The sequence below is a fragment of the Varanus komodoensis genome, unplaced genomic scaffold, assembly GCF_004798865.1.
Source record: "Varanus komodoensis strain SLA01 unplaced genomic scaffold, ASM479886v1 scaffold87, whole genome shotgun sequence".
In the NCBI taxonomy this organism is placed as follows: Eukaryota; Metazoa; Chordata; class Lepidosauria; order Squamata; family Varanidae; genus Varanus; species Varanus komodoensis.
This window is the reverse complement of record NW_025336565.1, coordinates 561,400-582,742: the sequence shown is the minus strand read 5'-3', so window position 1 is coordinate 582,742 and position 21,343 is coordinate 561,400. Positions and strand designations below refer to the sequence as shown.

At 70.0% G+C, this 21,343-nt stretch overlaps 1 protein-coding gene across 1 annotated transcript in view; it reads left to right on the top strand.

Annotated features, from left to right (window-relative positions):
• DNAH2 (dynein axonemal heavy chain 2) overlaps positions 1-20,495 on the top strand; it is a 73,455-nt gene extending 52,960 nt beyond the window's left edge. The window contains exons 48-85 of the mRNA XM_044417143.1: positions 698-802; positions 2,028-2,216; positions 3,506-3,591; positions 3,754-3,884; positions 4,968-5,111; positions 5,504-5,671; positions 5,763-5,923; positions 6,575-6,714; positions 6,881-7,028; positions 7,108-7,247; positions 7,370-7,580; positions 7,669-7,785; positions 8,480-8,621; positions 8,896-9,065; positions 9,261-9,377; positions 9,551-9,715; positions 10,017-10,142; positions 10,402-10,550; positions 10,673-10,739; positions 10,860-11,010; positions 11,141-11,289; positions 11,401-11,534; positions 11,842-11,986; positions 12,432-12,631; positions 12,887-13,013; positions 14,188-14,374; positions 14,734-14,882; positions 14,965-15,148; positions 15,535-15,725; positions 15,820-16,011; positions 16,386-16,570; positions 16,883-17,111; positions 17,634-17,785; positions 18,621-18,735; positions 19,235-19,411; positions 19,857-19,931; positions 20,020-20,170; positions 20,330-20,495. Coding sequence (XP_044273078.1) covers positions 698-802; positions 2,028-2,216; positions 3,506-3,591; positions 3,754-3,884; positions 4,968-5,111; positions 5,504-5,671; positions 5,763-5,923; positions 6,575-6,714; positions 6,881-7,028; positions 7,108-7,247; positions 7,370-7,580; positions 7,669-7,785; positions 8,480-8,621; positions 8,896-9,065; positions 9,261-9,377; positions 9,551-9,715; positions 10,017-10,142; positions 10,402-10,550; positions 10,673-10,739; positions 10,860-11,010; positions 11,141-11,289; positions 11,401-11,534; positions 11,842-11,986; positions 12,432-12,631; positions 12,887-13,013; positions 14,188-14,374; positions 14,734-14,882; positions 14,965-15,148; positions 15,535-15,725; positions 15,820-16,011; positions 16,386-16,570; positions 16,883-17,111; positions 17,634-17,785; positions 18,621-18,735; positions 19,235-19,411; positions 19,857-19,931; positions 20,020-20,170; positions 20,330-20,484 — 5,724 coding nt within the window. The 3' untranslated portion in view covers positions 20,485-20,495. The remainder of the gene's footprint in view (positions 1-697; positions 803-2,027; positions 2,217-3,505; positions 3,592-3,753; positions 3,885-4,967; positions 5,112-5,503; positions 5,672-5,762; positions 5,924-6,574; positions 6,715-6,880; positions 7,029-7,107; positions 7,248-7,369; positions 7,581-7,668; positions 7,786-8,479; positions 8,622-8,895; positions 9,066-9,260; positions 9,378-9,550; positions 9,716-10,016; positions 10,143-10,401; positions 10,551-10,672; positions 10,740-10,859; positions 11,011-11,140; positions 11,290-11,400; positions 11,535-11,841; positions 11,987-12,431; positions 12,632-12,886; positions 13,014-14,187; positions 14,375-14,733; positions 14,883-14,964; positions 15,149-15,534; positions 15,726-15,819; positions 16,012-16,385; positions 16,571-16,882; positions 17,112-17,633; positions 17,786-18,620; positions 18,736-19,234; positions 19,412-19,856; positions 19,932-20,019; positions 20,171-20,329) is intronic.
• Positions 20,496-21,343: the final 848 nt, after the last annotated feature.

The following is a 21,343-nucleotide window of genomic DNA, read 5'->3' as shown; positions in this document are numbered from 1 at the left end:
AGCGGTGCCCACGCCGGGCTGTGCTCCCTCTTCCTGCTGGGGATTCTGGGCAGCTGCCCTGTGGCCGTGCCGGGGCCCGGCGGGGGTCCGTGCGGGCCCTTTTCCTACGTGGCCGCAGCAGCGGGAGGAGGGCATCCGGGCAGGGGGCTCAGCGCAGGAGGAGCGGCCAGCCGTTCCCTCTCGCGGTGCCCAGAACCGCTTCAGGGCCATACGGGGAGGGGGGTAATCCTGCACCCTCGGCCCAGGCCTGATCCCCCACAGACGTTGCCTGAAGGGCGGGCGGGCGGGCCGGCCGAGAAGGCCAGCCACGTCCCTGGGAATGGCGCGCCTCCCGGGTCGCCTGGCGAGCCCCTCTCTTGTTTGGGCGCTCAGTGGCCTGTGAGCAGAGACAGGTGTGCCTGGAATAATTGAGGCGGCTTCCTGGGCGGCTGCGCATCTGAATTTCAACAGGGGGCGAGAAGGAGGGGTGGGCGTGCGCGGCAGCCTCTCCCGGCTCGGGGGCGGCACGTGCCGCTCCTGCGCCCATACTGCCCCCGCTTGTGCACGGCCCGATGCTCCCCTCCCCTCCCCTCCCGGGGTCCCTCCGGACCCTTTAGTTGCCGTGCTGCCGAGGCGCTTCCATGGGGGGGGGCGCGGGCGGGAGAGGACTTCGTTTCATCTCCCTCGGTTTGATCGGGGCTGTTTGCCTTCCCCGCAGGACATGTTCCTGATGGCAGCCATGGGGCCCCCCGGAGGTGGGCGGACGGTGATCTCCAGCCGGCTTCAGAGCCGCTTCAACCTGATCAACATGACCTTCCCCACGGTAAGGGCTGCCCAGACGTGCGCTGCGGGGGCAGCCCGGGGGCCGGGCTGAGCCGGCAGTCACGCTCCCTCTCCTTTCAGGGCCCCCGCCACGCCACCAGCACACACGGCCTCTTGGCTCCCCGAACCCCGCCAGGATCCAGCGGGGAGCCCTGGCCCCAGCCGCCCCAATGCCAAGCCGTGGCAAGGACTGGCCTCGGCACCCACGCCAGGGGTGGCCAGCGTGGGTGGCGGGGCATTCCGGCACCTTCTCCCGCACAGTACGAGCCCCACAGAGGCCAGCAGCGGAGCCCCTTGGGTCGGCCCCCAGGGCACTGCCCGAGGGGCCCTCTGGCCTGCCTGTGAGGGTGGGGTCAGGCGGGGTGGAGCAGAAGCCCCCTCTGCTGCTTCCTCGCCCTCGGGGCGGCTCTTGGGCCGGCTGCCGCCAGTCCCGTTTCGGAGCCCGGCCTCGGAGGCACCATGTTGCCGCCCTCCCGAATGCCGTGGCAACAGCGAGGCTTCGGCCCGGGCTTGGCTTCTTCTGTGCCCCATTGCGGAAGGGGCCTGGCGGCCCCTCTAGGGCCTGGGCTTGGAGAGGCCTGCTTGTTTCCTGGGGCTGGGCTGGGCTGCTGGTTTGCCCTGTAGTGCTTCTGCTGGCCCCTCCAGATGTGTCGGGAGGCTGGCTGGGGAGTGTGGGAGTTGTAGTCCAGCACATCTGTCAGGCCCCAGGCTGGGGAAGGTCGCTCTCCTGGTTTTTAATATCTTCGGGCTGGACGCTGTGCCGTGCTGGCGTTTATTGAGGCCTGGCCGTGCCGGTCTAGCTGCTTTTGTGGCCTTAAGTAGGTTTTCCTCATGGCGGATAAACAAAATGGAGGCAGGAGGGAGGCGGGCTGTGGGGACGGCGGCCATGGGTTGCCGAGCAGCTGAGGGGAGGCGGGCTTCTGTGGCCATGGCGGCTGCCAGGCTCTCGGCCGGCCCCATGAAGGACCGGCTCCTTCCGGCCGGAGCAGCGTCTGTGTGCAGAGCTGGAGGGGCGACTGGCTCCCGTGGCTCCTGAGGCCGCCCAAAGGCGGCTGGCCCACCGCGCTCGCCGTGCGGCTGCTGCTGCAGCACCCGTGGCTCCACCTTCCATGCCCGCCTGCTTGCACGCAGCTCCCGGGGGAAGGCCGGGGGGCACCCTGGGAGGCCCTGTCCAGGAGAGGACAGGGATGGGCGGCCCCCGCCTCAGTCTTCCCACACTCCCGCAGGATTCACAAATCCGGCGCATCTTTGGCACCATGATCTACCAGAAGCTGCAGAATTTTGACGAGGGGGTCAAGCCGATCGGCAACATCATCACGGAGGCGACGGTGGAGCTGTACAACAGCGTGGTCCAGAGGTTCCTGCCCACCCCGGCCAAGATCCACTACCTCTTCAACCTGCGTGACATTTCCAAGGTAGAAGGGGGGGCTCCCCCCACCCCGGGAGACGCGCCCCTCGGCCAGGAAGGCCCCGGTGGGGTGTCGGGGGTGCAGGAAAGGGGCACTGCTCGCGGGGCTCCTGCCCCTTCCCTCAGCGGCAGGGAGGGAGGCAGGCGGCAGGTGCGGCGTGTCGGGTGCCGCTCTGTACACAAGGACGGGGCTGGTCCCCCGCCGTTCTGGCTCATTCTGCCTCCGGCAAGGAAGCGAGTCCTCGTTAGTTCTCTGGCGCGTGGACTTAGAGGGGCTTGTCTTTCCCGGCCCACCTGCCTCATCTCCCCCCCACCCCCGGAGTCCTCCTGACGTCTTCATTTCTCATTCTCTCGAGTGCCACCGTCTTCCTCCCGGCCCCACGCCCTCCTCCGCCTTCCATCTGCCCCTTGCAGAGCGGTGGGGGGGCCGAGTCTGGGGCAGCCTCAGAAAAGCGAGGGGCCGCATTTCTCGGGGGCCAGAGAGGTCAGCCTGCCGGCCCGGACGGGCGTGTGCCCGGCCCCAGACGTGGAATTCTGCGGCTGAGCCGGGGTCCCTTGTGGGGACGGCCGCCCCGCCAGCCGGGCTCTGCACGCCAGGGCATCCGAGCAGGCGTGTGGCGCTGGGCAGGCTGGCTCGGCCCGGCCTGGCCCGGCGCCAGCAGGGGCAGGGTTAACGCGCCTGGGGGCCGGCAGCATTGGGATTCCAGGCGAGCCGCGTCTCCTGCTGCTGCTGCGGTGGCAGAGCGACATCAAATGGGCCCGGCGACTTGCAGGCAGTTGGAAGACATCAGACGCTCGTCCCTGCCCCGAGCCCCCAGCTCTGCTCGCTCACATCAAATGCCGGCAGCCGCAGAGCTCCTGTGTGGCGGTGGCAGCAGCACCTTCTTCCCGCCAGCTGGGGGGCCGTGGGGCTGAAGGGGGTCTGAGGGAAGCGCCCTCGGAGGGGCCCTTCCTGCAGAGGCGCTGTGCTGCCCGGGGTCTGAGGACGGAGCTGGTTCCCCCGCCGGCTTTCCCAAGTGGACGGGGAAGACGGACTGGCTTCCTGGGAGGAGCACTTGGCCCGGCCCGCATCGCACGGCACTGGGCTGCCCCAGCCGCAGGCTCCGAGCGGCCCCTTCTAGGCCGTGGGGCAGGGCAGGGACAGCCGCAGTCCTCTGGCCATGGACAGGCCTGCCCAGCTGGCGCCCTTCTCCGATCCGAAGCGAGGGTTGCGCGGGCCGAGGGGGGCCGGGGGGCCAGGGGGGTGCGCCTGGTGGGGCAGCCTGGCCGAAGGGGCTCTGCGTGTGCCCTGCGCAGGTGTTCCAGGGCATGCTGCGGGCCCACAAGGACTTCCACGACACCAAGCCCAGCCTGACACGCCTCTGGATCCACGAGTGCTTCAGGTAGAGCTGCTTCTGGCCGTCTGGGCCGGGCCGGGCTGGAGTGCTGCGCGGCCCCTGCGGGGGGCAGGGGAGGCAAGCTCGGGGTGGGGGTCTGGGCAGCCTGCCCTGCGCTTCCGGGGCGAGTGGCCCTCGGGGACGCAGATTCCGCCTCCTTTGCCGCAGGGTCTTCTCCGACCGCCTGGTGGACGCTGTGGACATGGAGACCTTCGTGGCCCTCTTGAGTGAGAAGCTGGGCACCTTCTTCGACCTGACTTTCCACAACCTCTGCCCCAACAAGCGCTCGCCCATCTTCGGTGCGTTCCGGCGCTCGTGGCTGCTGGAGGGCTGCGGGCGCGGACCGTGCGGGGCGCCGGTGGGAGGGCAGCCCCTGGCGATTGAGGAAGACGACGCCCTGCCTGCCCCTTGGGGCTGTGGGATCCATCCTGTGTGTGTGTGTGTGTGTGTGTGTGTGTGTGTGTTTCAACACTGTTCCCTAATTGAAGTGGATCAGTGCCTGTAGTTTTAGCCAGGCCACTTTGTCAATTAGGGGCGCAGGCCCCTGCATGTGCACCCCAAAAGATGCTGCCGGGGGAACGCCGGGAGCTGTGGGAGGCTTTTCTGTGTGAGCAGGCCTGGAATGTGGCCTCACATCTCCGTGGGCCTGGACTGGAAAGACGAGACTACCGAAGGACAGAGGAGCACTCGCTTTTTTCGGTTTGGTTTGGTTTGGTTTGGTTTGGTTTTTAAATGAGGCCGAAGCACATGGGCCTGTTTGGTTACAGGCCCAGAGGAGGTTTTTTCCTCAAAGAGATATTTGTGAAATGCGTATTCCCGCTTTCCACCAAAAGGCACTTAAGGCACAGCCAGCGCGGACCCCTTCTGTCTCCCACTTCGAAGGGAGAATGTCTCTTCTGAGGTGATGCTTTGCACTCGCCATTTTTATAAGCACTTGTATTTTGAACATAATTTTTAAAATGGAAAATCTGCTGCCTCTCTAATTGGAAGCAACTGTTCAGCCGCTCGTAACATTTTTCGGGCACAGCCGCGCCTGGCTGGGAAACGCAGGAAGGTGCTGCCCACTTTTCCCTCTAAACCTGGAGGTGCCCTTGATTGGTGAATGGAGCACGTTCGTCAGCTCGCTCGGTGCTGCAGTCCTCACATGCTCGTGTGACTGCGTGTGCGTTTAGTCCTGGGTGGGAAACCGGATGGAGACGGGGTTGCAAGGAGGGGGAGATCCGGATGATGTCCGAGCGGGGCTGCTGGAGGGCGTGCGAGCTGTGCTTGGGTGCCCGGGCGCACATGCGCGTGAGAGGCTTGCACTGGGAGGCTGGGAGCCGGGCCTGTTGGCAGGCGGGCGGCGCTTGCCGCTTCTGGAACGGAGCGATGCTTCGCCGCAGGGGACTTCATGCGCAATGTGTACGAGGACATGACCGACATGGGCGTCCTGAAGGCAGAGATGGAGCGGGCGCTGGGTGACTACAACCGGTCGCCGGGGCTGGTGCCCATGCGGCTGGTGCTCTTCCGGGATGCCATCGAGCACAGTGAGTGGGGGGCCCTGCGGGAGGGTCCTGCTCCGCCCTTTGCGGGGCACGGCAGGCGGGGTGGATCTCCGGTGGTGGGCGGGTGCATCCTCCTCCAGGGCTTGCTCTGGAGCCCGGCACCGGGCAGGCACGTGTCTGGCCCAGGTGCGCCTCCAGGTGGAGGGCTCGTCGTGCCGCCGGTCCGAAGACGCTGCGGGGCCGTCCTGACGCTCCCCCCCGGTGCCTGTTCCGTGCAGACTCTCCTGAAGAAGCGGTGGGAGAGTGCAGGGAGGTCACAAGGGGAAGCCGCGGGGCCCCGACCCTCCGCCAGAATCTGCGTGCTGGGGGGGTCCCGCCACCGCCCCCTCTCCCACTCTGCTGCTTCAGCAACTCACGGTGCCGTTTCCCCGCAGTAACCCGGATCGTGCGGGTGATCAGCCAGCCGCGGGGGAACATGCTGCTGGTGGGCATCGGGGGCAGCGGCCGGCAGAGCCTGGCCCGCCTGGCCTCGTCCATCTGCGAGTACTACACCTTCCAGGTCGAGGTCTCCCGACAGTACCGCAAGCAGGAGTTCCGGGAAGGTGAGGGCCGCGGCCGCCTCCTCGGGGCCCGGCATCCCGCACTGGCCCAGGCCGCCTCGTCACTCACCCCTCATGGCTCCTCTGCCCGCAGACATCAAGCGGCTCTACCGCCAGACCGGCGTGGACCAGAAGCCCACCACCTTCCTCTTCGTCGACACCCAGGTGGCCGACGAGTGCTTTCTGGAGGACATCAACAACGTCCTCAGCAGCGGGGAGGTGCCCAACCTCTACAAGGCAGACGAGTTCGAGGAGGTGCGTGCCCCGCGGGTCTCCAGAAGGCGGGCGCGGGGTGTGGGACACGGGCTGGGCCGGGCCGGGCGAGGGAAGGCTGGCTGCCCCATCCCTGCCGATGCCTGTCCAGGTCTGGTGGCCTCCTCCTTAGAATGACCCGAGGGGTCTCGTATGGCCCCTGGGAATGTGAAGTGATGGGGAGCGTGGCTCTGAGCACGCGCAGAGTTCCGTAACCCCTGCCACGGGGAACAGCAGGCCTCCTTGCTGTGCCTCTGGGAAGAAAGGAGGATGCTTTGGGCCGAGCGTGAGCCTCCTGCCGGGTTGGTTTGCACCCAGAGTAGACCGGAGTCTGGCCAGCCCCGCGGAGCCGCCTCCCCTTGGCGGCACTTTCCCTGCCTCCGTGAGGGGGTGGCCGTGGCCGTGCCTGCGGCAGCTTCCTCCCGGCTCAGGAGGCAGTCCTGCGGAGTGGGGGCCCTCCCGGCAGGACTGCTGGGGCGGTTGAGCCCGGGCCGCTGCTCCTGCTTGCCTGCGGCCCCCGGAGGCTTTGGGCAGCCCGGCCTCTGCGGAGCCGGCGAGCCGCTCCTGGGGCCCTGGATCCGCGGCGCCTGGGCATGCTGCAGGGCCCAGGGTGCCCCCTCCCGGAAGCAGCGCCAGACGCCTTTCCCTGCCCAGATCCAGAACCAGATCATCGACGTGGCCCGGGCCGAGGGCATCCAGGAGAGCCTGGACAGCCTCTTCGCCTACCTCATCGAGAGGGTGCGCAACAACCTGCATGTGGTGCTGTGCCTCAGCCCCGTCGGGGACCCGTTCAGGTGAGGGGGGGCGGCCGCTGGGCTGCGCTGGAGCAGGAGCGACCCCTGGTGGGCTGCCGCGCGGCTGCAGGCGGGCGCCCTTGGTGGCCCGGCTGCCGGGGAGCCGTGAGCGGAGCCGGCCGCCACGGGGTGCCCAGCGTCCCGGCTCAGCCTGGCCCTCACGCAGGAACTGGATCCGCCAGTACCCCGCCCTGGTGAACTGCACCACCATCGACTGGTTCGCCGAGTGGCCCAAGGAGGCGCTGCTCGAGGTGGCGGAGAAGTACCTGGAAGGCGTGGACCTGGGGAGCGTGGAGCGGGGCAGCCTGGACACGGTGAGGGGCACGGCCTGTCTGGGGGCGGGCACGGGGGGCGGCCGTGCGCCCCCCGGCTCAACACTCCTCCCGCCCCCAGATCCACAAGCGTGTGGCCAAAATCTTCGTGACCATGCACTGGTCCGTGGCCCGCTATTCGCAGAAGATGCTGCTGGAGCTCCGGCGCCACAATTACGTCACCCCGACCAACTACCTGGAGCTCGTCTCCGGCTACAAGAAGTAAGGCTCCCCTCACTTCTCCGGGAGGCGGGGCCGGCCCGGAGTGCAGGGGCCCGGTGGCGCGTGCCGGAGCCACGGGGCGAGTTGCAGGGCAGCCACGGAGGGCGCCTTCCGCCTTGCAGGCTGCTGGCGGAGAAGCGCAAGGAGCTCTCGGACCAGGCGAACAAGCTGCGCAACGGGCTGTTCAAGATCGACGAGACCCGGGCGAAAGTGGAGGTGATGACGCTGGAGCTGGAGGATGCCCGGAAGAAGGTGGCCGAGTTCCAGAAGCAGTGCGAGGAGTACCTGGTCATCATCGTCCAGCAGAAGCGCGAGGCGGACGAGCAGCAGAAGGCCAGTGCTGGGCCGGGCAGTCCCTCCGCCACGGGGCCCGCACCGCCGGCCCCCGTGCTGAGCTGCCTCCCCTCCCTGCTCCCCGCAGACCGTGACGGCCAACAGCGAGAAGATCGCCGCCGAGGAGATCAAATGCAAGGCGCTGGCCGACAATGCCCAGAAGGACCTGGAGGAGGCCCTGCCGGCCCTGGAGGAGGCCATGAAGGTAGCCGGGCACACGCCCCCGGAGGCTCCCCGGGCCGCGGTCCCCAGCCTGGCCAGCGCAGCAGGGCCCCTGGGCGTGCTCCGCAGCAGCCGCGCAGGGAGCCCTCCCGGAGGACGTGCTGCGGCAGAGGGCTAGACTCAGCCCGAGGCGCGCGGGTCTCTTCCAGCTCCTCCCCGGGCGAACAGCTGCACCTGCTCCCCTTCCAAGCTTTTCCTCGAGCTGCTGGGAGCTCCAGGTTGGGGCGGCAGGATTCTGACGCTCCGCGTTTCCTCTGCAGGCCAGAAGCGCAGGCCTGGCCTGGGCTGGCCTCCTTCATGCTTTGCTTCCGTGTGGGACCCGCCCCCCGAACGGGCTTGTGCCAGGGATGTGCCGATCAGGCCGGGCCTGGGCCCTTGCGCTCGTTGGGCGTCTGTGCCGTGCTGTGCGCTTCCTGGAGAGGAAGTGAGCCGAGCTGAGCCGGGAGCACGTCCACGAGAGCTTGGGAGCACTGGCGGAGAATGTTGTGTGCAAGACCCCCGGGGCACGTGCCCGAGTGCAGGACGGCTTGCGCGCCCTCCCTGCTGGACGGGCTCTGGTGTGAGGCAGCGAGGGAAGGAAGGGGCTGCAGTCCAGGGTGCTGAGCCGGGGAAGCGGGGGGCTCTGCACGGCCCGCCCCGGCCCCGCGCCCATCCCCGCCCCGCAATCTCCTCCCCAGGCGCTCGAGTCGCTCAACAAGAAGGACTTGACCGAGATCAAGTCTTACGGCCGGCCTCCCACCCTGGTGGAGACGGTCATGCAGGCGGTCATGATCCTGCGAGGCAACGAACCCACGTGGGCAGAAGCCAAGAAGCAGCTGGGTAAGGAGAGTGGAGGGCCGGATGAGGCCGGGCGTTGGACTCACGCGAGCATCGGGCACCGCTTGACGCGGCTTTGGAAGCACCTGCCCCCGCGGGCGCGGCGCGTGGCACCCGGCAGGGAGCGTCCCCCCTGCCCCGCTCGGAAGCCGGCTGGCTGGGGCAGGGCGGCAGTGGCGGGCGCGTCCCTTTGGGCCCTGCATCCAGCCACCCCTCCGGCGGGGCGGCGGGCCTTTGCTGCAGCCGGGGCTCCCTTTCCTTTCCTGGCCCTCCCCAGGCGAGCCCAACTTCATCAAGCAGCTGGTGTACTTCGACAAGGACAACATCTCCGACAAGGTGCTCAAGAAGATCAGCGCCTATTGCTCGCAGCCGGACTTCCAGCCGGACATCATCGGGCGCGTCTCCGTGGCCGCCAAGTCCCTGTGCATGTGGGTGCGCGCCATGGAGGTGAGCGTGGCGGAGGGAAGGGAAGGGAAGGGAAGGGACGGCCGGAGCCCGCCAGCCCGGGGACCCCCGGAATTCCGCTTCCGGCTCTCGCCCGCTCCCCGCCGGGGACTGGGCTTCTGGGTGTGAGGCCGCCAGCCTCGGGGGAGCTTGGCTTCCACGGAGGGCCCAGCCGCTCGCTTCGCTTCCCCTCCGCAGATGTACGGCCGCATTTACCGTGTGGTGGAGCCCAAGCGTGCGCGGATGAACGCCGCCCTGGCCCAGCTGGCGGAGAAGCAGGCTGCCCAGGCCGAGGCCCAGGAGAGGCTCCGGGAGGTCAGTCTGCCGCGGAGGAAGGCCCGGGAGCCTGGCCCGGCGCAGGGACCCCACGCCTGGGGCCCCTTCTGAACCCGAGGGGCACTGCGCCTGCTGCACCCCCGGGGCACCCCCTCCATGCGTGCCAAGAGGAGGCTGCTGGGAAATCCTGCTCTTAACTCCCCTCTGCGCAGGTTGCAGAGAAACTGGAGAGGCTGAAGAAAGAGTATGAGGAGAAGCTTGCGCAGAAGGAGGAGCTGCGCAAGAAGTCCGAGGAGATGGAGATCAAGCTGGACCGCGCCGACAAGCTGGTCTCCGGCCTGGCCGGGGAGAAGGTCCGCTGGGAGGAAACCGTCAAGGTAGGGCCTGGCGGGCAGCTCCGCACCCGCCTCCCATGGGGCATTCAGGGGGCGACGGCACCCCTGCTGGGGTCCTTGCTCCCTCGAACCGCCATGTCCGGTTCCCGCTGGCACGTCTAGGATTCAGCAGGGTGGCCTGTGGCCCGAGCCTGTGGGAAGGCTGGACCCTTGAGATGCGGGCACAGCGGGAGGCACGAGGGCGGGCCCAGGCAGCCTGCCGGCGTCGCCCCAGGAGTCCCCGGGCGTCCGGTGGAAGGGCTCTTGCAGGGTGGAAGACGAGCGTGGCCCCACTCCCCTCTAGGGCCTTGAGGAAGATCTGGGCTACCTGGTGGGCGACTGCCTCCTGGCGGCGGCGTTTCTGTCGTACATGGGGCCCTTCCTTTCGAATTACCGGGACGAGATTGTCTCGCACATCTGGATCAAGCAGGTGAGTGGGCCGCACCCTCCCCTCCTCCGGGCGAGCCCCCCTGGCAGGGCCCCGGGCCCCTGCAGAGGGTTGCGCTCAGTGTGGGTGCCTCGAAGATGCTCCGGGAGCCTGCAGGGCCGGCGGGGGCCGGGCGAGGGGGCGAGACGCTGCTGAGAAGCCTGAGGGCCGCCCAGCTGCGCGGCCCTCGGCACAGGGGAGGCGGTCCCCGGGGAGCTGGAGCCATGGGCCCTCTGACTGCGGCAGCTGCTCCGCCCTGCAGATCCGGGAGCTCCACGTGCCCTGCTCGCCCCGGTTCACATGCGACAGCTTCCTCTCCAACCCGACGGTCGTGCGCAACTGGAACATCCAGGGGCTGCCCTCAGATAACTTCTCCACGGAGAACGGGATCATCGTCACGCGCGGGAACAGGTGGGTTGGAGCCCCGGGGCTGCAGCCGGGGCTCTCCGCCCCCGGGGCCTCCCCCGGCCCCGTCCGAGGAGCCCAGGGGACCCCGCAGGCCCTCAGGTGCCTCTCTGCTTGGTCGTCCCCAGGTGGCCCCTCATGATCGACCCGCAGTGCCAGGCCACGAAGTGGATCAAGAACATGGAGAAGAAGCGAGTGAGGAGCCGCTCGGGGGGGGAGGTCCCCCGCCCCACCTCACCCCCTCGCTCCCCCCGCCGCCACGCGGCCTCCTCAGCTTCGGAGGCCAATGCCCGCGCCCGCTTGGCCTCCCTGCAGGGCCTCAAGATCATCGACCTGCATACGCCCGACTACCTGCGTGTCCTGGAGTCGGCCATCCAGCTCGGCTCGCCGGTGCTGCTGCAGAACGTGCAGGAGGAGCTGGACCCCACGCTGGCCCCCATCCTCAACCGCTCCGTCACCAGAGTGGGTGAGTGCCGGGGCCCCGGCCGGGCCCGGGAGCCGGCCTCCTCCGTGCTGAGCGGCGCGGGGTGGGAGCTGGGGCGCCTTGGCACGGCCCCGTCCCCCGCGTGGCTCACTCGGCCTCTCGCCCGTGGCAGGCGGCCGCCTCCTGATCCGGCTGGGGGACAAAGAGGTGGAGTACCACCCCGACTTCCGCTTCTACCTGACCACCAAGCTGCCCAACCCCCACTACACGCCCGAGACCTCCTCCCAGACCACCATCGTCAACTTCGCCGTCAAGGAGCAGGTGCGCGCGGGCCGGGCTCCTCCGGGCCCCCGGCGGGCAGCCCCCTTGCCGGGCCGCGGAAGGAGCTGGCCGGGGTGGCCCGCCCCTAGCTGAGCGCCTGGGCCCCCGCAGGGACTGGAGGCCCAGCTGCTGGGCATCGTGGTGCGGAGGGAGCGGCCCGAGCTGGAGGAGCAGAAGGACCACCTGGTGCTGAACATCGCCGCCGGGAAGTGGAAGCTGAAGGAGCTGGAGGACGAGATCCTGAGGTGCGCGCGGGCGGCTCCGGGAGCCCCCGTGGCCTGGGCGGCGCATTCCGGGCCAGCTTCACCTCGAGGGCCACGTGGCGGCACTTGCCCCCACGGCTGCCCTTTCTGCCTTGGCTGGGGGCCCGTGGGCGGCCCTGCAGGTGCCAGGCCCTGGCTCCGTTCTGTGCTGGGGCGGCAACCGGCCACCGGGCCTCCTGCCCTCCTGGCCCTCGGTGCAGCGGCAGCTTTGGCTGCCCCCTGCAGTCCGAGGCCACTGGGAGCAGGCCATGCTCTCGGGTCTGCTCAGCCACCCTGTCCCGGGCTGCAGGTTACTGAATGAGGCCACTGGTTCCCTTCTGGATGACGTCCAGCTGGTGAACACGCTGCAGACCTCGAAGGTCACCGCCACCGAAGTCACGGAGCAGCTGGAGACCAGCGAGATGACGGAGATCAAGATCGACACGGCGCGGGAGGTCAGCCGGGGAGGCGCCGGGGCCCGGCGGTGTGCGCACAGAGCGCCGGCTGCCCTCCCAGCACCAGAATTGCCGGGGGAGGAGTGGCAGGGGTGGCCTGCGGGCACAGACTCCTCTGCCCCAGCTCCTCCCGGCCCCCACTCAGTCCTGGGGGCTGGGAACCCGCTCCTTGAACAGCGGAAGCTGGAGGGCTGCCTCTTCCGGGAAGGCGGCTGGTGTGGGGGTCGCTCTGTCTGCAGCCAGCTTCCTCGGGGGGGGGGTGAGCTGCACCTCCCACAGCCCTTGGCCAGCACGGCGCTCTCTGATGCTCAGCACGGGGTTGCTAGCCCAGCACGTGGGTGGGGGAGGCAGCTGGATGCTGCGGGGACCCCCTGGCCTCCTCCGGACGGCCCCTGGCCTCGCCCTCGCCAGCTCATGAACCAGCCCGCTGCCCACCCTTCCGCAGGCCTACCGCCCCTGCGCTCAGAGGGCGTCCATCCTCTTCTTCGTCCTCAACGACATGGGCAGAATCGACCCCATGTATCAGTTCTCCCTGGATGCCTACATTGACCTGTTCAACCTCAGCATCACCAAGAGCCACCGAAGCACCAAGCTGGACGAGCGGATCCGGTACCTCAATGAATACCACACCTACGCCGTCTACAGGTAGGTGCCCCGCACAGCTGCCGCCATCCCCCAGGCGCGACCAGGGTCCCCTCAATCCAGGGTGTCCCTCCTGGGACAAGGGGCAGCCGAAGGGGAGGCAGCAGGCGGCCGGCCGTTTCCAGACCAGGCTGCAGCCCCCCAGCCGAGATGCCCCCGAGGGCCCGGGGAGAGCAGCTGGCGCACGGCGCACCCAGAGGGCGGCTGGGCTTCGCTCCAAGCGTCCGCCACGCTCCACGGGCTCTCTGCCCTCGCCAGGTACACCTGCAGGGGCCTCTTCGAGCGGCACAAGCTCCTCTTCAGCTTCCAGATGTGCGCCAAGATCCTGGAAGTGTCCGGCAACCTCAAGATGGACGAGTACAACTTCTTCCTCCGTGGGGGAGTGGTGAGCGCCACTTGGGGGCAGGAGCAGGCGGGCCCCGGGCAGGTGCACGAGCCGCTGCCCTGTGCTGAGCCCCTCGGGCGGCCCGTCCGCCCGGCTGGCCTGCTCTGCAGGGCCTGGGGCGGGGAGGGGCTTCTCCTCGCCCTGCCTGGAGAGGCTGCCAGTTCAGCTGGAGACCCTCCCGCAAGCAGAGGAAGGGCGGCCCCTTGGCAGCCTCAGGCCCCGGCAGCCTGCAGAAAGCCTGTCCCGGCTCCGGCTCCTGCGGAAGGGGACCTCTTCTGGGGGGCTGATTGTCCCCCGGACCTCCCCGTCCTTGGAGCATCAGTCCTGCTTCCCGCGGTCCGACTGGAGAGTTGGCGGGGCATGTGGGGCAGGCCGGGAGCATCCCCTCCGCAGAGCCCACTGCGCAAGTCCCTCGGGCCTGCGCCATCCTCCCAGGCCTGGCAAGCGAGCCACGCCTCGGGCAGTGGAGGGCAGTGGGTGGCGTGCCCTGGGGAGGCCCCGCCTTGCGTGGGCAGGGCAGGCGCCCTTCCAGGTGCCTGCTGGCCTTGCAGGGGATGCGCCTGGTGGGTGACCCCGGGCCCAAGAGCAGGCGTGCGGCCCTCCCCAGCCAGGGGCTGGCTGCAGCCGGTCCCATGGGCTCCAGCCCGCTCCCCACCCACTGCATGGGGAGGGGGCTCGCCTGACCCCTGGAGGCGTGGAAGGGGGCCCTGGCCAGAGCCGCGGCCCCACACGAGGGCTGGGCGCGGCAGTCGGGTGCGGCCTGCGGGGCCCCCTTCTCCCCCTGAGGGAGCGGTCATCCCTGGGGCGGGCGGGCGGGGAGGGCCGTGTCCGGCTGGGGCCGTCCCTGGGCCGTCCCAGGCGTTCTGGCTTGGGGCGGGAGGCCGGATCGAGCAGGGCAGAAGACAACCCAGTCGTGCTGCGACTCTGCCCTCCGGTGGACGTTTTCTGCAGTGCAGGAGCCTGTGAGAACCCCCCCCCCCGTGCCATCCAGTCTCTGCCTTGCCTTTCCCTGGTATCCCGGTGCTGAGGTGGGGGCGCCCCCAACTCCTCCCACGCCAGAGGGGCGCTCCCCAGAGGTGTCGGCCCGCAGTTTGCACCCATCCAGGCAGGGGCCGTGCTGGGCGGAGGGGATGGGGCTCAGCCCCGCGGCTGCCTGATCCTGCCCCGCGTGCAGGTGCTGGACCGGGAGGGGCAGATGGACAACCCCTGCCCCAGCTGGCTGGCCGACACCTACTGGGACAACATCACGGAGCTGGACAAACTCACCAACTTCCACGGCATCATGAACTCCTTCGAGCAGTACCCCCGGGACTGGAACCTGTGGTACACCAGCTCCCGGCCCGAGAAGGCGATGCTGCCAGGTGAGGCCCGGCCTCTGGCTGGATGGCCACGCGGCAGCGTTCGCCGGGCCTCCGCCTTGCCCGCGTCCGACCCCAGCCCTCCGGCGTGCGGCTGGGAGGAAGGGGCTCCCGGCAGGTCCGGCCCCCAACCCCCAGGGTGCCTGGCTGTCCGCCGCACTGGCACCAGCTTCCGGGAGGGGACTTGCCAGGCATCCCCGGGGCCGGTCCTGCTCTGGGACAGCACAGCCCCTGGAAGGAGCGCGTGGGGTGGAGACGGCGTGTCTGGGAGTCTGTGGAGAGGCCTCCTCCCGGAGCAGCCAGCCCGGCGTGGGGAGGGGAGGGGCACTTCCCCCCTCCCCACGTGCCGCCTCTGCCCGCAGGCGAGTGGGAGAACTCCTGCAACCAGATGCAGCGGATGCTGGTTGTCCGGTCGCTGCGGCCCGACCGCGTGGCCTTCTGTGTCACGGCCTTCATCGTCTCCAACCTGGGCTCCCAGTTCGTGGAGCCCCCCGTGCTCAACATGAAGTCGGTGAGTGGGGCGCCGGCCAAGGCCCGTTCCCTGCCGGGCCCGCCCTGCCTCGGCCCTGACCGCCTCCCCCCTCTGGGCACAGGTGGTGGACGACTCCACGACCAAGACGCCGCTGATCTTCGTCCTGTCCCCGGGCGTGGACCCCAGCTCCTCGCTGCTGCAGCTGGCCGAGCAGTCGGGCATGGCCCAGCGCTTCCACGCCCTCTCGCTGGGCCAGGGCCAGGCGCCCATCGCGACCCGCATGATTAAGGACGGGGTCCATCAGGGTGGGTGCCGGCAGGGCGAGGGGCCCGGGGTGGGAGGGGCCTGTCCGGGCCTCCCCTGCTGGCGTCCATCTGCTCCATCTCCCCTGGGCCCAGCCGCAAAAGCTCCTTGGGAAGCTCGCGGGGAAGGAGACCGTACAAACGCAGAACGGGAACGTGATACAAAGCCCTGGAGAGAATAGTGCAGGGGCCCGGCGGAGGGAGCTCATTCCACCCCGGGGGCCCCTACCGAGAAGGCCCCGTGCCCGCTGCTGGGAGGAGGCATTTGTGGAAGGGCTGCGGCCGAGGACCTGCTTCCCCACAGCCTCTCCCCGTGCGTGGCCCAGGCCCCGGCCCCGGCCCCGCGGCCTCCGGCCTCCAACACCGGCCTCCCTCTCGCCCCCTGGCAGGCAACTGGGTCTTCCTGGCCAACTGCCACCTCTCGCTGTCCTGGATGCCGCAGCTGGACAAGGTGGTGGAGCAGCTGCAGGTGGAGGAGCCGCACCCGTCCTTCCGGCTGTGGCTCAGCTCCAGCCCCCACCCCGACTTCCCCATCTCCATCCTGCAGGCCGGCATCAAGATGACGACGGAGCCGCCCACCGTGAGCGCAGGGGGGCACGGCCGGGGGGCACGGGGGCGCGGCTGCCCCCCGGCCCGGCCCTGACCCGCCCCCGCCCCCGCCCCCTCCCTTGCAGGGCCTGAAGGCCAACATGAAGCGCCTGTACCAGCTCATCACGGAGCCGCAGTTCAGCCGGTGCACGAAGCCGGCCAAGTACAAGAAGCTGCTCTTCGCCCTCTGCTTCTTCCACAGCATCCTGCTGGAGCGCAAGAAGTTCCTGCAGCTGGGCTGGAACATCGTCTACGGCTTCAACGACTCGGACTTCGAGGTGAGGCGGCGCGGGGGCCGGGGCGGCCGAGGTGCGGCAGCCACAGGCGGGGTGGGGCTCGGGGGGCAGCCTTCCCTGCCGGGGCTCCGGCAGACCGATCCGCACGGAGCCCGTGTGCCCAGGAAGGCCGCCGTCCTCGGGGCGTGGGCACCCCGTGGCTGAGCGTCCGGCCCTCGCCGGCCCGGGGCCTGGCGGAAGCCCTGCCGTCCTTCTCCCTCGGAGACGATGCCGCCTGGGCGGGGGCCTGGTGGTGCTCTGGCGGGGGCTGCCTGCTGAGGAGGCGGGCTCACCTGAGTGCCCCGGGAACCCGCGGGAGCGCCCCCCGGAGGCTGGTCCTGCTCGCCAGCCCTCTCGCCCGCCCACCCCACCCGCAGGTGTCCGAGAACCTTCTGAGCCTGTACCTGGACGAGTACGAGGAGACGCCGTGGGAGGCCCTCACGTACCTGATCGCCGGGGTCAACTACGGTGGCCACGTGACGGACGACTGGGACCGGCGCCTCCTGACCACCTACATCAACGACTACTTCAACGAGCAAAGCATCACGGCCCCCTTCTACAAGTGCGCGTGGGCCAGGGGTGCTGCGGACCTCGGGGTTCACGGGGGGGCTTGCCCGGGGAGCGGGGTGCTGCGGCGTGGAGCGGGCCGAACAGGGCCACCCGGCAACCGATGCGGTGGGGAGAGGCGCTCCAGGAGCCACGAGTCCACGTCGCGGCCCCCCCAGCCACAGAGCGCTCCCGGGCCCTTCGGCCGCCCCGGCGCGCTCTGCCCTCAAGGCACAGAGGTGTGGGAGGGCGCGGCGTGGCTGGCGGGCGTGGGCTCGGCGGACCCCCGGGCGCAGGCCGCGGCTGAGCAAGGCCCCCGTCTCGGCAGGCTCTCCGTGCTGGACACCTACTACATCCCCAGGGACGGCAACCTGGCCTCGTACAAGGAGTACATCAGCCTGCTGCCCAGCATGGACGCCCCCGAGGCTTTTGGCCAGCACCCCAACGCGGACGTGGCCTCCCAGATCACGGAGGCCCGGACGCTCTTCGAGACGCTGCTTTCCCTGCAGCCGCAGACCACCCCTGCGGGGGAGGCCGGGCAGAGCCGGGAGGACAAGGTACCCGGTGGGCGGGGGGGCTCGTGGAGCCCCGGGACCGGCCACCAGCCCCGAGCCAGAGGCAGCCCTGGAAGTGGAGGAGCGCGGAGCCTGGCGGGTTCCGGAGGGCAGGACTGAACGGAGCACACGGTCCTCCCGGGGCAGGAACCCCGGACTTTCCTCGTAATTTAGGGTGGGCGGGGAGTCCCGCTGCTGCTGCTGCTGCACAGCCAGAAGGCAGACGGACTTCTGGTCCCTGCCGGGTCGTCCGAGGATCCGCCGAGGCCCGGCTCGGCCTCCCGCGGCCGGGGACCTGCCCTCGCTTTCCCCTGCGTGTGCTGGGTGTGGCCCAAGCCGGCCGCCTCTTGCTCGGCACCGGAAGCCCCCCGTGTTCCCGAAGGGGGCTGGCTCGGGGAAGGGCGGGCTCCCCGGGGTCCAGGCCCCATGTGGGCCGGCTGAGCCGAGATCGGGGCCCAGGAGAAAGGGAAGGGCTGGGGCTGCCGGGAGGCGGAGGGGCCCCCCGCTCAGGGCCTCCCCCCGCAGGTGCTGGAGCTCTCGGCCGACGTGCTCAGCAAGGTGCCCGAGGAGATCGACTACGAGGGCACCTGCAAGATGCTGTCCACGGACCCCTCCCCGCTCAACGTCGTGCTGCTGCAGGAGATCCAGCGCTACAACTCCCTGCTGCAGGTCATCAGGTGGGGCCCCTCGCGAAGCCGGGCGGGGGGCGCGCTCCCGAGCCCCACGTGGGGCGCCGGGGAGGGGAGGGGCGGGCTGCAGCCCAGCGCTTTGTCTAGCAGGTGCTGTCCCACCACTGAAGGTGGGCCGGGGCGCCAGGGAGGTGCCGGGCGCTGGAAGGGCTGGGGTGGGGGGCTGCCTGCGTGAGCACGGGCACGGCCTGGTCGGGGGTCCGCTGGCCTGCTCCGCCGGAGCGGTGCGCACTTGGCCCGTGGTGACGTGCGTCTCCGCACCACTGCTGGGGGACCTGAGTGGGAGGGCACGGCGGCCCCCCGGGCACCACGCGTGGCCTCCCCGGGGCAGCTGGCTGGCGAGGCCTTTGGGCCAAAGCACGGCTCTGCTCCTGGCCTGGCCCGCGGGCCTCCTGATGGCGTTGCGTGGCGTGGAAGGGGTTTTGTGTTGTGCCTTGTGGCGGCGGCACTGGGGGCCCCGGTCTCGCCGCTGCCTCCCACGCAGCTTCCCGGGGAAGCCGCTGGCCTTCTGCGACATGGTTGCCGGAGCAGCAGACTAGCAGGGCTTTCGCTTTGGGAACTGGATCCCGCCCCCGAGGCGTGCTTAGGTTGCCGCCGGGAAAGTTACTCTCCATTCAGGTGCTCCAGGGAGAGAGAAATGGGTGTTTCGTGACTCGGTGGGTCCAGCCTGGCAGCCATTTTGTGGGTGGGCAAAGCCCCTCGTGACAGCCATTTTGCCTGAGAACCAAGGGCATGCTCAGACCTCCTCTTGTGCCCACCGGCCGTGGGATCCCCGGCTCAGCGTGGCCTGCTCTGCGGGTGCACGAACGTCTGTTTCCCACAGTTCCTCCCTGGTGGAGCTGGAGAAGGGCATCCAGGGGCTGGTGGTGATGTCCACGGACCTGGAGGAGATCTTCAACTGCATTTTTGATGCCCGTGTGCCCCCCATGTGGGAGAGGGTAAGGCCTGGGGGTCGGTGCTCATCCCCTCCCCTCCCCTCCCCTCCCTTTGGGGAGGTGAGTTGTTGTGTCCTGGCCAAGTGAAATCCGGGGCACCAGGGACTGTCCGCGGTCTCTTGCCCCGATGCTCCGTCAGCCCTGGAACTTCGCCGAGAGAAACGCTCCGGCTTGTTCCGTGTGTTAAGGACACTGTCCTGTTTTGCACCACAGACAAACTATATTTCAGGAGAGGGGTCTGCAGAATTTTTGGGATCCCTCGGTTTCCCCTGGATTCCCTTCTGCCCATACCTCGTCCCCCTGCCCCACTGCCTGTCTCTCAAGCAGGGAATCCCCCCTAGGGAAAATGTGCAATCCAGCGGGGGAAGCAGCATTCCTGGCAAAGGGGGAGCGGCGGGGGCCGGGGGCCGCCCACATCGCCATTTCCCGTGCATCCTGCTTGGACTTCCTGCCTCGGGGCTTGGTGGGCACCCACCACCTCTGCCTTCCCCTTCCTCCGCAGGCCTATCCATCCCAGAAGCCCCTGGCTGCTTGGACCCGGGACCTGGGCCTGCGTGTGGAGCAGTTCGCCCACTGGGCCAAGACCACGCACCCCCCGGTGCTGTTCTGGCTCTCGGGGTTCACCTTCCCGACGGGGTTCCTGACCGCCGTCCTGCAGGCCGCGGCACGCCTGAACAACGTATGCACCCCCCCCCCCGGGCAGCGGGAGCCGAGGGAGCAGGACGGGCTGAGCGGGGAGCCGGGAGCCGCCCGGCGTGGCTTTGCGGAGCCCAGCCGCGGGCGCATGGCCCTATGGGGCTCGGGGAAGGAGGCGTGGGAGATGTGCGGGTGCCGGAAGCACAGGGCATCCCGCCCTCCGGCCGGGCGGAGGGAGCGTGGCGGCTCTGCAGCCTTCCCTGCCCAGCCCCCTCCGGGACGCCTCCGGTGCGGACTTCGGACGCCTGGCTGCCTTGCCCGGGTGGGCCCAGGTCGGGAGGCCTGGCAGCCGGCGGCCCGATCACCTGGAGGGCTTGTCTGGCGGGGGCAGCGAGGGGCAGGGGGCAGACGTGCACCCCCTCAGAGGAGGGGCCCGGGGCCCGAATGGTGGCTGCCCCCCCAGGGCTCCCTCTCGTCGCCCCTTGCAGATCTCGGTGGACACGCTGTCCTGGGACTTCCTCGTCTCCACGGTGGACGACAACAACCTGGTGTACCCGCCCAAGGTAGGGGCCCGCCTGCTGGGGGGCGCCGGGTCAGGGACCCCTGCCCGGGCACCCCCCACCATGCGTGTGCTCGCTGCCCCGTCTCCAGGAGGGCGTGTGGGTGCGAGGCCTCTTCCTGGAGGGCGCCGGCTGGGACAAGAAGAACTCGTGCCTGATGGAGGCCGAGGCCATGCAGCTCGTGTGCCCCGTCCCCACCATCCACTTCAAGCCCGTGGAGAACAAGAAGAAGAGCGGCAAAGGTGGGGCCGGGGGGGCGGGGGGCTCCCTGGCCACAGGGTCCCACAGGGGGAGCGAGCGGGGGCTCGGGCCTCCCCCCCACAGACCCTGCAGAGGGGGCGGCCGCTCTCCCCGCCCGGGAGCCTGTGCCCCCGGCCTGATGCCCGCCCTCTGCCCCCCAGGGACGTACGCCTGCCCCTGCTACTACTACCCCAACCGGGCCGGCACCTCGGGGCGGCCCTCCTTCGTCATCGGCGTGGACCTGCGCTCCGGAGCCATGCCGGCGGACCACTGGATCAAGCGCGGCACAGCCCTGCTGATGAGCCTGGACACCTGACCCCCCCCCCCAAAGCCTCCTGCTTGTGGGGCCGCCCCCCCCCCCCCCCGGCCAAGCTCAATAAAGCTGTTTTGTTTACTACTGTCTGTGTGCGATGCGGTGCGGGGCAGAGGCAGCGGAAGCCTGGCCTGGCCTGGCCCGGCCCCCCTCTCCTCAGGGGCAGGAGAAACCACCCTTGCCAGTCCGCAGGGCACGGATCCTGCCCGGGAGGCCGTGGCTCTGGGCTGCCCGGCAGGCCCTCCAGACAGGCGGGCCGGGATGGGGGAAGGCCTGGGCCAAGCTGCCCCGGGGCGGCCGGCCCCCTCCCTAGCCGGGCGGCCGCGGAGGAAGCCAGGCGGGCTAGCTGGCCTGGGCTCCCTCCCCTCCCCTCCCGCTCGCCCAGGCCCCGGGGCACGTGGCCAGTAGGGCCGAAGCCCGGGCTCGGCCGCGCCGCCTCGCCTCGCCTCGCCTCCAGCGGGGCTCCGCGGGCGCCCCGCACCGCGCGTCCCGCTGGAGCTGCGCCTCGCCCGGGCCGGCCTCGCCTCCTCGCCTCGCCTCGCCTCTCCTCGGCGGGCGGGCGGCGAGCCGAGCGGGGACGAGAGCGGCGCGGCCGCGGCGGCTCTTGCCGGGGAGGCGGCCGGGAGGAGGGGCCGCGCTCGGATCCTGCCCAGGGAACAAAATTGACACGAGCGGCGGAGGGAGGCGCGGGGCGCGTGTCTGCGTCGGGAAATGCAACTGCGCAACCGGGAGGACTTTGCCAGGCGCGGGGCCCGCGCGCGCGCGGGCAGGGGCCCCCGCGGCCCCGCGCCCCGGCCCACCATGGCCCCGGCGCGGCGGCGGCGGCGGCGATCCCGGCGGGAGGAGGATGCTGCCGCCCGCC